General features: G+C 36.1%; 1 protein-coding gene across 1 annotated transcript in view; it reads right to left on the reverse strand.

Moving 5' to 3' along the window:
* The window catches only part of lama4 (laminin, alpha 4), a 141669-nt gene that overhangs the window by 16982 nt on the left and 110949 nt on the right, over nucleotides 1–13738 (reverse strand). The window contains exons 25-32 of the mRNA XM_039747951.1: nucleotides 13488–13621; nucleotides 11507–11675; nucleotides 10352–10483; nucleotides 9872–10014; nucleotides 8818–8947; nucleotides 7498–7635; nucleotides 5021–5154; nucleotides 662–820 (exon numbers count right to left, since the gene is read on the reverse strand). Coding sequence (XP_039603885.1) covers nucleotides 662–820; nucleotides 5021–5154; nucleotides 7498–7635; nucleotides 8818–8947; nucleotides 9872–10014; nucleotides 10352–10483; nucleotides 11507–11675; nucleotides 13488–13621 — 1139 coding nt within the window. The remainder of the gene's footprint in view (nucleotides 1–661; nucleotides 821–5020; nucleotides 5155–7497; nucleotides 7636–8817; nucleotides 8948–9871; nucleotides 10015–10351; nucleotides 10484–11506; nucleotides 11676–13487; nucleotides 13622–13738) is intronic.

Here is a 13738-nt window from a genome sequence, read left to right on the forward strand (position 1 = left end):
ACTTAACCCACATGCCAGAACCAAGCACCAATCAATTGCATGGAACATTGACACTAACACCCACATTCACTTAGCCATAGTCAATGTAAATAGTGAATTAACTTTACATCCTCCTGTGTCTACGGAGGTACTCCTATTTTCTTCCCAAAGGATGACAGAATCTGAAGGAAATATTGTAGATATCTAGGCAATGCCACTAGGCAACATAAATGTTGTTTAGACTATGGTTGGATCTGAATTAAGCCTAACAGCTCTGCATGCACAATGTCTCACACTCTATCCTTCCACAGATACCTTTCCTCCTCAGATGTATCCCAGTGATCAAAAAGGCATGAAGTTACCCATTTTTGAACTTGATCCACAGGAAGACAAAGGAAGGGCAATGTAACAAAAATAAATGCTTTGAATTGTTCATTCTTTTAATAACTGTACTGTACATCTGTTGTTTTCCACTGGAGGTTTGTAAAATATAACGAGGCACAACATTATAAAGCTACTTCTGGAGCTTTTCACTACTACTGCCTTACGACAATGTACAAGAATTGAACCAAGACAATGAACCCATTTAGGTCAAATGCTGCTAATTACCTCTGATCCAAGTGATAATTTGCAAACATTACTAATGACGATGCTCTCAAAAGTAAGTAAAATAGTCACTTACTTGCTGAGGTATGCATTACTGATGCATCCTGTTAAATTAAGGTACTCGCTACTGGGTGATCCACCAAAGTAAATTTTGCTGGCTGGTTGAACTTGAGGTTGCTTTGCTCCCTCGTTGGGCATGCTTGTTCTGTCTTTGTCATCGATGGACAGTTGACACCTAAAAATGAGAGGGGGACATTTAAAGTACATGTAAAATATCTGCAATTCAATCTGAATATACTGTACAAGATGCATAACAAAAATAATGAACCGTCTGATAATCCTGGCTAAGATCCTGGATGGCTTACAATTTTCTCGATTTTAATCAAAATAAAATGGAAGTGCTTATAGCTTTTCCTCCTGCCAAAGCTGAAATTGCTTTTGAACTCTTTGGCTCTTTCGCAGACTTTTGTAAACCTCAAGTTCAGAATCTTGGGGTTATTTTTGATAGTAACCTCTTTATTTTGACAAATTCTTTAGTCAATAGTTATTTTTTCCAGCTTCAACCTTTAACCATGGTTAAGCCTTTTTAACTCCTAGGGATCCTGAGAAAGTTACTCATGCTTTTATGTTTCCTCAGCTTGATTACTGAAACTCGATGTATTCTGGGATCAGCAAATCCCTGATATGCAGGTTGCAGTTGGTCCAGAATACTGTTGCCCATTTTATGGTCGGGGCAAGAAAGTTTGACTCTATATCTCCAATTTTAGCCTCTTTACACTGGCTGCCTGTTAGTTTCAGAATTGATTTTAAAATTCTGCTGCTGTTTTTTAAATCAATACATAGGTATGCTCCCACTTGTTTATCAGAATTGTGTGTTATACACCAGCCATCCAGAAGCTTAGATCTACCGGTCAGTTGTCTCTTGTTGCCCCTCGTACTAAAACCAAAACCAAGGATGATAGGGCTTTTGCAGCTGCTGCACTCGCCTGTTGAATTCTTTGCCTAATTAAATAACAGAGTAACCATCAACTGAACTGTTTAAAACTAGATGGACTAGAAAAACTAGACACATTTCACTGTGTGTTGTCCTGTATAACTATGCATGTGACAAATAAAGAATCTTGAATCTTGAAAAGATGTATTTCTATTCTTTAGCTTTCCGTGACCTTCAGTGATGCTGATGGTTCCTTCCTCGTAGTCATTTATTTTTTTTCAATTTACTGCTGCTTTGTATTGTGTTTTACTGTATTTAATTCTACTTATTTTATTTATGTTTATTGTGTATTTTATTGTAAAGCACTTTGGCTACAGCATTACTGATGTTGTTTTAAATGTGCTATATTAATAAATTGATACTGACATTGACAGCTGCCAAGAAGTGCTTAACAATATTTAAATGCTTACGAGCAAAAGTAGCAATTACATCTATGTTAATGACATTAACAGCCTAGGTTATGTGTTGGTAATTCACTGTGAAAAAATAGCTGACAAGGATATTTCATCTCAAGAACAATCAGTAATTAGATATGTTAATGTTCATACATTAGTTCAACATACATGTGGAGAAGCATGCATGGGGCCAGCAGTATCCGATGACAGATACACCTTAAAGTTTGGAATTATGACATTATAAATCAATCGTAAAGTAATTGTCCATAGACTCTCTTCACAAACAACAAAAAAACTGATGAGCTCATGGAAGAGTATGAATATGTGACTATCATAAAAATTATGGTGTTCATATAGTACTGTTCTACAGAAAGGAAAACGTCACATTTAAGAATGCATGCATCAATCATGATGGGAAATTTGTAGAAAATTAAACGAGCAGACCCCTCCACTTTCTGCACAATTTACTGTGTTGTAGATTTAATTTTAAATGGAAACATTTGCCATTTCTGCCCATGAATCTATACTCAATAACCCAAGTTAAAACTTGTTTTCAGAAAAATTGGCAGATCTATTAAAAATCAGAAATGAAAATCTCTCATTTATATAATTACTCAGACCTTTATTTCAGTACTTTGTAGGAGCCCCTTTGGTATCAATTACAGCTTTGAGTCTTTTTAGGCAAGCCTCTACAAGCTTTGCACACCTCAGTTTGGGCATTTTATCCTCTTTCTTCCTGGCAGATCATCTCTAGCTCTGTTAGAATGGATTATAGTGCATGTAAACTCCAGTCTTCAGGTCTCTCCTGTGGGGGTTTGGTTTGGCTACTCAAGAACATTCAGAGACCTGTCCAGAAGCCATCACAGCACTGTCTTGGTTGTATGCTTCAGGTCATTGTCGGGCTAAAAGATTAACGTTTGCCCTATTCTGAGGTTGCATGCACTCTGGATCAGAGTTTTTTAAAGGATCTCTCTGTATTTAGCTGCATTCTTTCTTACAGTATCTCCCTCAATTCTGACTAGGCTCCCTGTCACTGCCACTGAGAATCACCCCACAGCATGATGCTGCCAAGACCATGCTTCACCGAAGGAATGGCATTAGGCAGTTGGTAAGCAGTATCTGGTTTTTGTTAGACATATTCCTTGGAGTTCTGCCAAAAACATTCAATTCTTGTTTCATCAGATGAAAGAACCTTTTTCCTCATGCTCTCAGAGTTCTTTAAGCTGTCATATGAGTGCTGCTGAAATGGACGTCCTTCTGACAGGTTCTGTCATCTCAGGAGAGGATTTAGGAAGCACAGTTAGAGTTACCATTAGGTTTTCGTTCACATTCCTGACTAATGCTCTACTTTCTTACTTACTCAGTTTGGCCAGATATCCAACTCTGTAAGAGTCTGGGTGGTGCCAAACTTCTTCACAATTACTAAGGCCACTGTGCTCCTGGACTGGACTCCTTTTGTACTGTGTATCTTCAGAAAATCCTTGGGTACCATTGGTTTGACATTGCGTCGAATGAGTGGTTGCTCATGGAGTCCCGAATGAGGCAAATTACCTGTATTGAATGGGAGCACCAGTTACGGCACTACAGCCATGTGGTGCGTTTCCCCGAGAATGATCCAGCTCATAAGATCCTCATTGTTGAGGACCCGAGCGGCTGGACCAGGCCAAGGGCTCTCCCACGTAACATCTGGCTGTTGCAGATAGAGGGTCATTTCCAGAGGGTGGGACTGGACCGCGTGTCTGCCTGGGGGGTTGCCAACTGGGATCCCGAGTTGTTTCGTCGTCTGGTAGGGGCGGCAATACACTGTACCAGTGCATGCTCCCCAACCTGACTTGTGCTCCTGGGAACATTCAAATATTTAGAAATGGGCTTATACCCTTACCCTGATCTATGCTTCACCACAATTTGATTGTGAAGATCTACAGAGAATTCATTGGACTTTATAGTTTGTTTTTTGTTCTGACATGTAGTGTAAATTTGGGACTTATATATACAGGTATGTGCCTTTCTAAACAATGTTCAGTGGATTCAATTTGCCAGACATGTTCTGGATACATCTTAAGGATAGTTAAAGTAAACAGGATGAACTTGACCACAATATGAAGTGACGTGGCAAAGGTTTTGTATACTTATATATGAGTAAGTAAAAGATTTCAGTTTTTGATTTTTAATAGATTTGTAAACCTTTCTGGAAATATATTTCACTTTGTCATTATGAGTTATTGAGTGTAGATTTGTAAGTAAAAATTTCAAATTTATCCATTTTAAATTAAATCTGTAACACAATAAAGTATAGAGCGTGAAGGGGTCTGAATACTTTTTGAATACAATGTAGATACGATTGACAGTTAGGTCATTTCCTACTCGCATCTGTACTGAATTTCAAAATGAATAAGCTGTTTTCATTTGGTAATAGTCTTTTTATTATTGGATATGTAGTATATATGCAAAATGGCCCTAGGACAGGGGTCCTCAATCACGGTCCTGGAGAGCCGCAGTGGCTGCAGGTTTTTGCTCCAACCCAGTTGCTTAATAAAAAGCACTTACTGCTAAAGTAACACTTCTGCTTCACTTTAGTGATTTTGAGCCCTTATTGCTTAATGTTGTCTTAAACAGCTATTTTAATTGCTCCTTATTATCAATAACATGCAAATGACAAGAGAGAGCAGCATTTCTCCATTTAGCTTATTTACATGTACACCTGTGTGTATTTATCTGCACTATTGGGTTTAATTAAATACTTGGAAGAAAAATGAAGAGAAAAAAGTGAAGGACTGAGAATTACTCGTCCATTTTAGCCTTCAAATCATTTGCATGATAGAAAGGGAAAGAAAATCTAGGATATGAGAATGACCTGACATAGAGTTAATTTAATTTCATAGCTTGTTAGTGCTTTATTGGCAAGAATTGCTTTCTAATTAAGCAACCAGGTCAGAACAAAAACCTGCAGCCACTGCGGCTCTCCAGGACTGGGATTGAGGACCCCTGCCCTAGGAGGAACAAACCTATTAATCCTTTACATATCAACAGTAGAAGATGAGTTTACCTGTCAGATGTGACTGATGCCACAAGAAAATGTATTTGTCCATCATTATATTGATTTCCATCAGACTTTATTTTCTTTTCCTTACTGCTGAGAATAACTGCCCCATTTTCCAATGTGATTGCAAATACATTTGGCTAAAAGAAACAACCAGAGTTAGCTTAATTGCAGATTTCACCATGAATTCTTATTCTGGCCGCGGAGAGCTACTGTACAACATCTGCAGTTTATCATTGCCATCAGTGACTGAATAGAAGCTAGTTAGTAGTGTCTTTTTCCTTCTTAATTTAAGTTTATTCATAACATAGGTGGATTTAAATGATTCTTTAGAATAGCTCAAAAATCAACAAAAAACTAGCCAAGCTTAATACATTTTGATGGTTGAACTTAAGCCAGTGCAAAAACTAGTAAAGATGACTTTAATTAAACCTGGGGTTTAATACAAAATAATGAATGTCTCTGATTAAAGATCGGCAAAATGAACTAAGTTAGTAACAGTTAATACTAAATGTGTTTTCAGACCCTAGCGAAATGTTAGTTGGTGCTAACCCTTTCCTCTGACCTACAACTCCATACCAATCTTTCTAAGAATCCCTCTTAAAATTTTTGAGGCAACAGATGCTATGCCCAACAGGCATGAGACTTCAAAGGCCGACTGGAAGACAAAGACGTAGTCAGAAAACCATAGCGAGGGTTAAAACCAGGAGAATAATTATCAGTAACCTATGCCAAAGATCGGGAGACAAGCACCCAGAGAGGGAGGGCAGAGTGCTCAAACACCAGAGAAACAAAACTCGGGATCACCTTTTATTTCATCCACTCCAGAATGGTCCTAGCAACAGGAATATTGCCATTCAAATGGTGGTGAATTAACTGCCTAAATCAAAATTAAAGCTATAAGTATATTTTGATAATAAATGAACAAAATGCATACCTTAGGATATCAAATCTCCCAAAAGAACCAAACAAAATTCACAATAAATACAGGCATCTTCATATAGAAATCTACTCTTTGGGAGTTTTTCTTCATTAAGTTGGGGAAAATGGACAGTTTTAACATGTGATGTTATTACAGAGGTTTTAAGTGAAAAAGATTGAAACAGCTGTGTAAATGATTGTGCTTAATTTAAGCTTAAGATTGCAGTAGTGTATGAAAAACGCAATGAAGTTAAACATAGTACATTCAAAATGTTTTCTGTTTAATCCATCAATAGACACTTGCATGAAGCATACAGATCGATAGTGCCTTTCAAAGAAATTCAGCTCTTATTAATACTAATTTGGCATATACAAAATTAACTTTTTATGAAACAATTTCAAACTATCACCATCAACCTTGCATATGCTACAATATACTCTGCAATGATAATTTCGTATACAGTTTTAGATGGCTCAGATAAGAAACTGTATTGGTGTATAACGTTACAAAGAGGCAGTGAGATTATTGGTATTTTGCTTGCCTCCAACCATTAAATTATATTGAGCATACTAATCTTGTAGACACCTTTTACCAAACAACAATATCAGGCTCTTGAAGTAATGAATTAACTAGTTCCAGGTTATCTCATGTATTAATTTGATAGAATTATTTCTTCAGAAATAATTAAAATATCCAGAATTACTTATGCCTAATGATTTAAGCTTACTGACAGCTAAGTTTTAATTCAATCACGTGACATTTAAAAAACTTTACTAGCAATCACATCTCCCTATTTATAAACATCCACCCACCCATTATCCAACCCACTATATCCAAACTACAGGGTCACAGGAGCCAATCCCAGCCAACAGAGGGTGCAAGGCAGGAAACAAACCCCAGGCAGGGCGCCAGCCCACCACAGGGTGCACACATACACACACGGGACAATTTAGAATCGTTAATGCAACTAACCTGTATGTCTTTGGACTGTGGGAGGAAACTGGACTACCCCCACGCAGACACGGGGAGAACATGCAAACTCCACGCAGGGAGGACCTGGGAAGTGAACCCAGGTCTCCTAACTGCAAGGCAGCAGTGCTACCAGTGCTACCAGTGCACCACCGTGCCGCCCTATTAATAAATAGTGACTTTATTTTACTTGTTAATTTATAGAGTTTTACATAAATGAATACCGTATAACCATTATGACAACCTAAGTTATAAAATGTGTGCAGAAGTAATGCAGTTTTGTCTGGGTTTGATTTTTAAAATTTTGCATTTATCAATCAGGCTGAAATGTTTCACTTCAGAAAAGACAAAACAATAGATAGATAGATAGATAGATAGATAGATAGATAGATAGAGAGATATAGAGAGAGAGAGAGAACTTGAAAGGGCAGTTATTACAGAGGCAAAGCATTTTTCATAAAACTTTGCATAAAATTCAGAATATCCTGTTTGCTCTTTTATTAGTTTCCAGTAACTATATTCTTAACACAAAACAGTATATATCTTTACCTTCCAACACACTTAATATAAAAAATAATAACAAACTACGTACCCCTTCAGAGTATTGGAAAAAAAGTCCATTTGACTGGCTTGTTCTGAAATTAAAGCCCCCTTCAAACTTTTCAAAAGGTGAAATTTTCTGAGTTGTGGAGATAAAGCTTTCACCATTAAAATAAGCTTCTCGTGACATCTAAGTAAAGAAATTACAAGGGATTGCATAGTAATGCTAAAATGCATTAAATCTTTTATTAATTGCTATGTCAAAATTTATGCATCGTCTAACATACAGTTCATAGTATTTCAAACATGTAAGATCTAATGAAATAACAATATTCTTGTAATAAGACTCAAATGTAGACCTAAGTGCTAATGAATCATCAGGCTGTTGATCAATAAAATGTAATCAATAAGTTAAAAACATAAAATAATGTTTATCTTGGAAATGCTTCACAAATGTGCTCATGGTTTTGCAGATGTGCCTGTAGGCTGCTGTAGCACCCTACATAATAGGCTTTGCTGGGGCTCTGTCTGTCATTCATTTTTATGAACATGATGCAGGGATGTAAATTCTGTATTTTTTTGCCTTTTTGAGGAATATGATTATTTAAATAAACAAAAAAAGTAAATTAGGAAAATCACTTTCACTATTTTTACAATTCCACTATGTGATGAGGCAGCTGTACCTTTACAGTCTAGTGCTGTTAGATGTTGTTATTGATATGTGCTCCTCAAATACATACTTCCTTTCAAAAAATAATTTTGAAAAGATAACTCTGCATCCCTCATCCCGTTATTTTAGCAAATACCAACTGGCAGTAATCTATATCACCTTTGAATTATTATTCATCTTTTTCATAATAACATTTCTGGTTACAGGCTTTAGGTGCCATTTTTTATTAGTACTGTAGATTGTATTTCACCTTCCCATCTCTTGCCTAAGGTTTGGTCATATGCATGACCTTGTAGTGTCATCATGAGCTACTTCCTGCATAGTTCTAATTTCTGCTAGAAAAGGCTCAGTTTATCCATATATCTAAGCAAGAAACTGTAAACCTGAAAGCAGTGCACAGACAGAAGAGAATTCAGCTGTACTTTGCTTTTACGGTGTTTAGATGCATAAACCTTATTATTTGGTTGATGAAATGTTGAAATCCTCACCATCAATTTCTCCATTGCATACAGCTTCAAAGTTGAATAAGATGTGCAATCATGTTTTTGTCTATTTTCATCTCAGAATCATTATTTAATTTTCTAAACACATATTAGTTATGTGTATTTAATTTAAAATGTGACCAATAGAAACTAGCCATATGCTTGATGGGAGGACCTGCCCGAATTTCTGCTCATCCTGGACACTAACACAGGTACTTACCAATGACTCTTCTGGGCAGCCATAACCAATGCCTATTGTCCCTGTCTCTTCCAACAGGTTGAAGTCTCTCTTCTGAAATTTGAATCCTTTGACACAACCTCTAAATCCAGCAAGTGTAGTCAAATCTGGTCTGGAAGCAAATGAAATCTAAATTATTCTCAATACTAGAATAAATGTGGAATAATATGGAAATGTGCTTTGTTAATGGACAAAATTAAAATAGAACTAGCCAACCCGGCGGCGTACCATACGCTGCATAATCAGGCCGTTTTTTTAATGATTTTTAAGCACAGGGAGAAAATGAACATTTGAAAAATCGGTAATGTAATAAATCAGCAAGAAAAGCAACATTGTAACAATGCACAGAACGAACCAACGCACAATCGTCCATGGCTGAAAACTGGCGGACCGCCATTGTGCCCTGCCTGCTCATGTGCCCACCTCCAACTCGTCACTTGAGTTGTTGTCGTCTTTGCACAGTCCACATGCACCAGTGACTCACATAGACTTTTCATTGCTCTGTGCAGTTTTGGCTGCTTTTTTATATATAATTGACCAAGACACCCGACCAAATTGCAAATTGCTGCTGGGTAAGCAGCTATACCGATATATTTTCCTCTTTTTATTAATACAGCAGGCCGGAAATGACACATTCTTCCTGTGTTACTGTAGGCTTTTATATTTTTTCTTTTATGCTCCAAAGAGATGCAGGTTAGGCCTATTATTGACTTAAAATTGCTAGGTGTGTATGTGAGTGTGTTCTGTGACAGACTGGTTGGATAACCTTTGGCTTCCTGCACCCCAGAATTGGGGCAACACTAAATATTTATCCAGTAGAGCTCAGTGGTGTCATGAGTCAAGATATGTGTGACCCTTTGCATGATACTAAAGTCGCCTGTGTTTCTAACATATGAATATTAGAGAATGTAAAACAACATCTTGTGCTATGAATATCAAGATATTCACCATGATATATGCAAAATAAGTTACAGAAAGATTATAGAAAATAAACATATACAGTAAGTCGTTATGTTTGTGACAAAGCAAGCAGTACCTTGAATTCAGAATTTCTAAAGGCACTCCTCCAATGTAGGTAGTGGTGAAGAAGATGTCTTTTTTCTCATTCTCAACAGATTTTACATGGTTTCTATCCACCAAAAGAATGACTTTTTTCGAGTTATGATAAATAACAGAAATCTGCATTCACAAAAGCAATATAACGAGACTTACAAAGTGGAGAAGCAAATTTTAAGAACTGTGTAATTTAAAAAAAAATGACAAATGCCATGTTAAAGCAGAAATTCTGTTCTATGTACTATACTTGGTATTGTACTATATACATAATTACATCTCACAAACTGAGAAACAATCAATAAGTAGGTAATTTTTGACATCTATAAAGAGAAACAATACATAGTTTAACATGCACTCTTAATTACAATAATTAAAAAATGTGATGAAATATTTTCTACAATTTATACAATTATAAACATAAAACATCAATACAAATTTGTATTTTTTATTTTAGCTGTACCTCATGATATCTTGCATCATTAACTTGCAATTTCTTAATGTCATCTTCGATAGTAATGGGACCTTGGCTGAACCCAAAGTCATAAATAAGTCGCAGAAGACCATTATGAATTTCCAGTATAAAAAAATTGGTCTGCAATGAAAAAAGAACAAGAATATTCACAAAAAAAGCACAGGCTCAAATATTAATTAACACTTGTAATAACAACCAATTATTTCATGTAGTCATTTGTAGTACTTTACAATTTAATTAATAAAAAATATTTTAAAAAACAAAATACGAAAGAGTAGACTGAATTAACTGCACTATGATAGTATGAAGATGAGTTTGAAAGGTAAATAATGAACAGCATCAATATTTTTACAGTTAGCTTGTCTTACCGAAGCTGGATATACAGTACAGAGGAAGCCATGAGGAACAGCGTTGAAAACATCAGATACCCCAGACTCTGTTCTGCTCTTTGCAGCAATGTATTATAACACATCAGTGAGGACCCACCCCAGATGGATGACTGGAAGCCCCAATAGAAGGTCCAAAATGAGGAGGCCAGAGAAAAGGCAAGAGAACTGCCCCTCTTGAACACGTGGCCCAGCAGTTATAAAAGAGGGTCAGAGAAACGGAAGGGAGGTTTCTTTGTGCCTACAGAAAATGGTAAACTACAGATACAATACCAATGCTGAAAACTGCCCCACTTTCCTTAGGTGTTTACTTTCTCTATAAGCTCTATTCACATAACTGCTGAAATTGAACCAACTTTAAACTGCTTTAAAAGAACAATTGTGTACTTAAAAGTGCCTTGCATGTGGGTAGTAAAACCTTTATTGTAGGGTTGCTCATACTGGTTGTATTGGTCACAGTTAATTCATACAATAAAGATACATATTGTACAATATTGCTGGGAGAGGCTCCAGCAGACCCCCACGACCTTATTCAGGGCAAAGTGGATTAGGTAATGACTGACTGACTTATTGTAACATTATAAAATAATAATCTGTGCAAGTTAGTATCTCATCACAGTGGTTTATCGGTTGACCTCATTTTCTACTATAATCAGCTCCAGCTACATGCCACCAGAATGGAAGAACAAAATTAATTAACTTTATTAGTTATATTGAAAATCACTTATCAGAATTTTTTTTTTAATATTAGACTTACCCCATTGACCATTAAGAGAAGTAGAGCATCGTCAACTACAGTCCGAACTTCAATATCAAACCGTGTCACCATGCTGTACTTTCCTTTTTCAATAATATTAACAGCTGCAAAACCTCGGCCATCAAAGAAATAGTTTGCTGCTCGGCTTTGCGTGAAGGCAAACTTGTTTCTAAAGACAAGCAAGAGAACATTATTTTGCTTTTAAAACCTTAATTAGTATGCACCTTATGGTCGATGATGTCACTGACAAAAAGACAGAGACATTGGTATATATGATATTTGGAATAATTCATGTTATGACCTGTATAGTACATTTTGGAAAACAATGTGACAATGAGATACCAAGAAGGCATGATACATCAGTGTTTGTGTGTCAGCTTTTATCCATCCAGATCAGAGAATTTCCAGTTCTATTGTCTCAAAACACCACTCACATCTACAGTTATTCCCAGTTTCTACTAAAAACTAACAGCGTCAGATCAGAGGTGGTGGTGGGGTATATGTATTGTGATCGTGACTGAAAGAATAAAAGTAAAAAAAAAAAAAAGATAACTTTACACCTAACTAATTTACACCGGCTGTTACATACATTTAAATCAAATGTATGTTTTCATTGTATAATATTAACAATAATAGCAGCCCACTACTTAAAATGGTAAATCTGTGAGGCAGCCAGTATCGACCCAGTGACCCCTTGATTACATGTCAGCAGTTCTTACTGCTGTTGTATTATACTTGTACCTTCTGTGAAAGTGTTTATTTGATATTTGGACTTCAGCCTTCCCCACACTATACAGTTCATGTCTACGTTTTGTCATTTATTACTAAAACATGAAAACTTTTCTGTTTTAATGATGTGTTTACATAGATTGTTGTAGACATGGAACACACATGAAATGTATGTATTCCAAATGACAATATATTATTTACCCTCTACAACTCCAGGCAATTTACTCCAAGATAAGGTTCTCAGTGCTCAGTGTTTCTTTGTGAATTGAGCTGCGGCGATGGATGGGGGGATAGGATAGCAGGCTGCTTGCTGCTTGTGTTGATCAAACATATTTACAGACAAAAAACACTGATGGAGAGATGCGAACGGATTTAAGGTGGGCTGGGATTACGAGTTTTTTCATAGGCTTTGGTAATTCTAGCGTTAAAACCACAGACTGAATGTAATGAATAGCTGTAATACAATTGTCCTTGTGTGTGTCTGTGTAGCTTACTAGGATGGTCTTGTGTTTTTGAGAAGATCAAATGATAAGATATGTGTACTATTTATTTATGTGTTGTATTTTTGTCAACAGTTCCGAGCAGAGATTCAAGTAAGAAATACACGGTATTATATATCCATATATAATAAACTTGACTCGACTTGAAAAGGTCAAGGCAGCAGTGAAGCCAATTAAAATAAGAGTAAGTCAGTTTCTTCTTAGAAATACAATGCACCCCTGAATCAGTTCCTCTCAGGCAAAAAAGAAAAGAGTAGTCTGTGAAAGTGGTGAAAAGTAATAATACTACTAGAAGTATTGATTTTGTTTTAAGGACTTATTGAAATCACTAAAGGCATTTCTGCCAGTCATAATAGAAATGTATTAAGAAAGTCTGCGCTCTGGTTGAGTAAGTGATTCCATTTAGTCACACAATCTAGTGCTGGTATCATGTTTTTTGCCTGATGCTGTCTATAATTCTGAAACTGAAAAATCTTGATATATACAAATATTATTTAGTGGCTACACATTTTGTTTTTAAAGATTGTGATTAGGGGGGACCAAGACTTAGTCCTTCTCTATATTGTACATACAACACTTTCTATTAAAATATTTTCTTACACAGTGTAATGAATTATTTCACTGTTCATATTAAGAATTATTACTTTGTATATGCTTTAAGAATGCCATAAAAATGTAGCTTGTTTTTAAATTGGTAGTTCACTTATCCTATTTTGATACAGTTTTATAAATTATGATTCAAAGAATTTTACCTGGCACATGGAATTTCTTTTTCAGTATCCAAGTTGTGCTTCTGTTTGAAATTGTAGAGGCTGATTACATCATTATTCAGTGTGGCCAGTTCAATGCAGCCTTTGAAAGGTCGTAAATTCAGGCTGGCTGGAACCTGTGGACAGCAAAACCAGGGGGTAAAAACACTTCAGTCTGTAAAATGTTAAAGTCATGAGACAACAGGAAAGTTAAATGACTGAAAGGAAAGCAAACAAACTTATAGCAGCACTGC

Source organism: Polypterus senegalus, chromosome 3 (assembly GCF_016835505.1).
Source record: "Polypterus senegalus isolate Bchr_013 chromosome 3, ASM1683550v1, whole genome shotgun sequence".
NCBI classification, from domain to species: Eukaryota; Metazoa; Chordata; class Cladistia; order Polypteriformes; family Polypteridae; genus Polypterus; species Polypterus senegalus.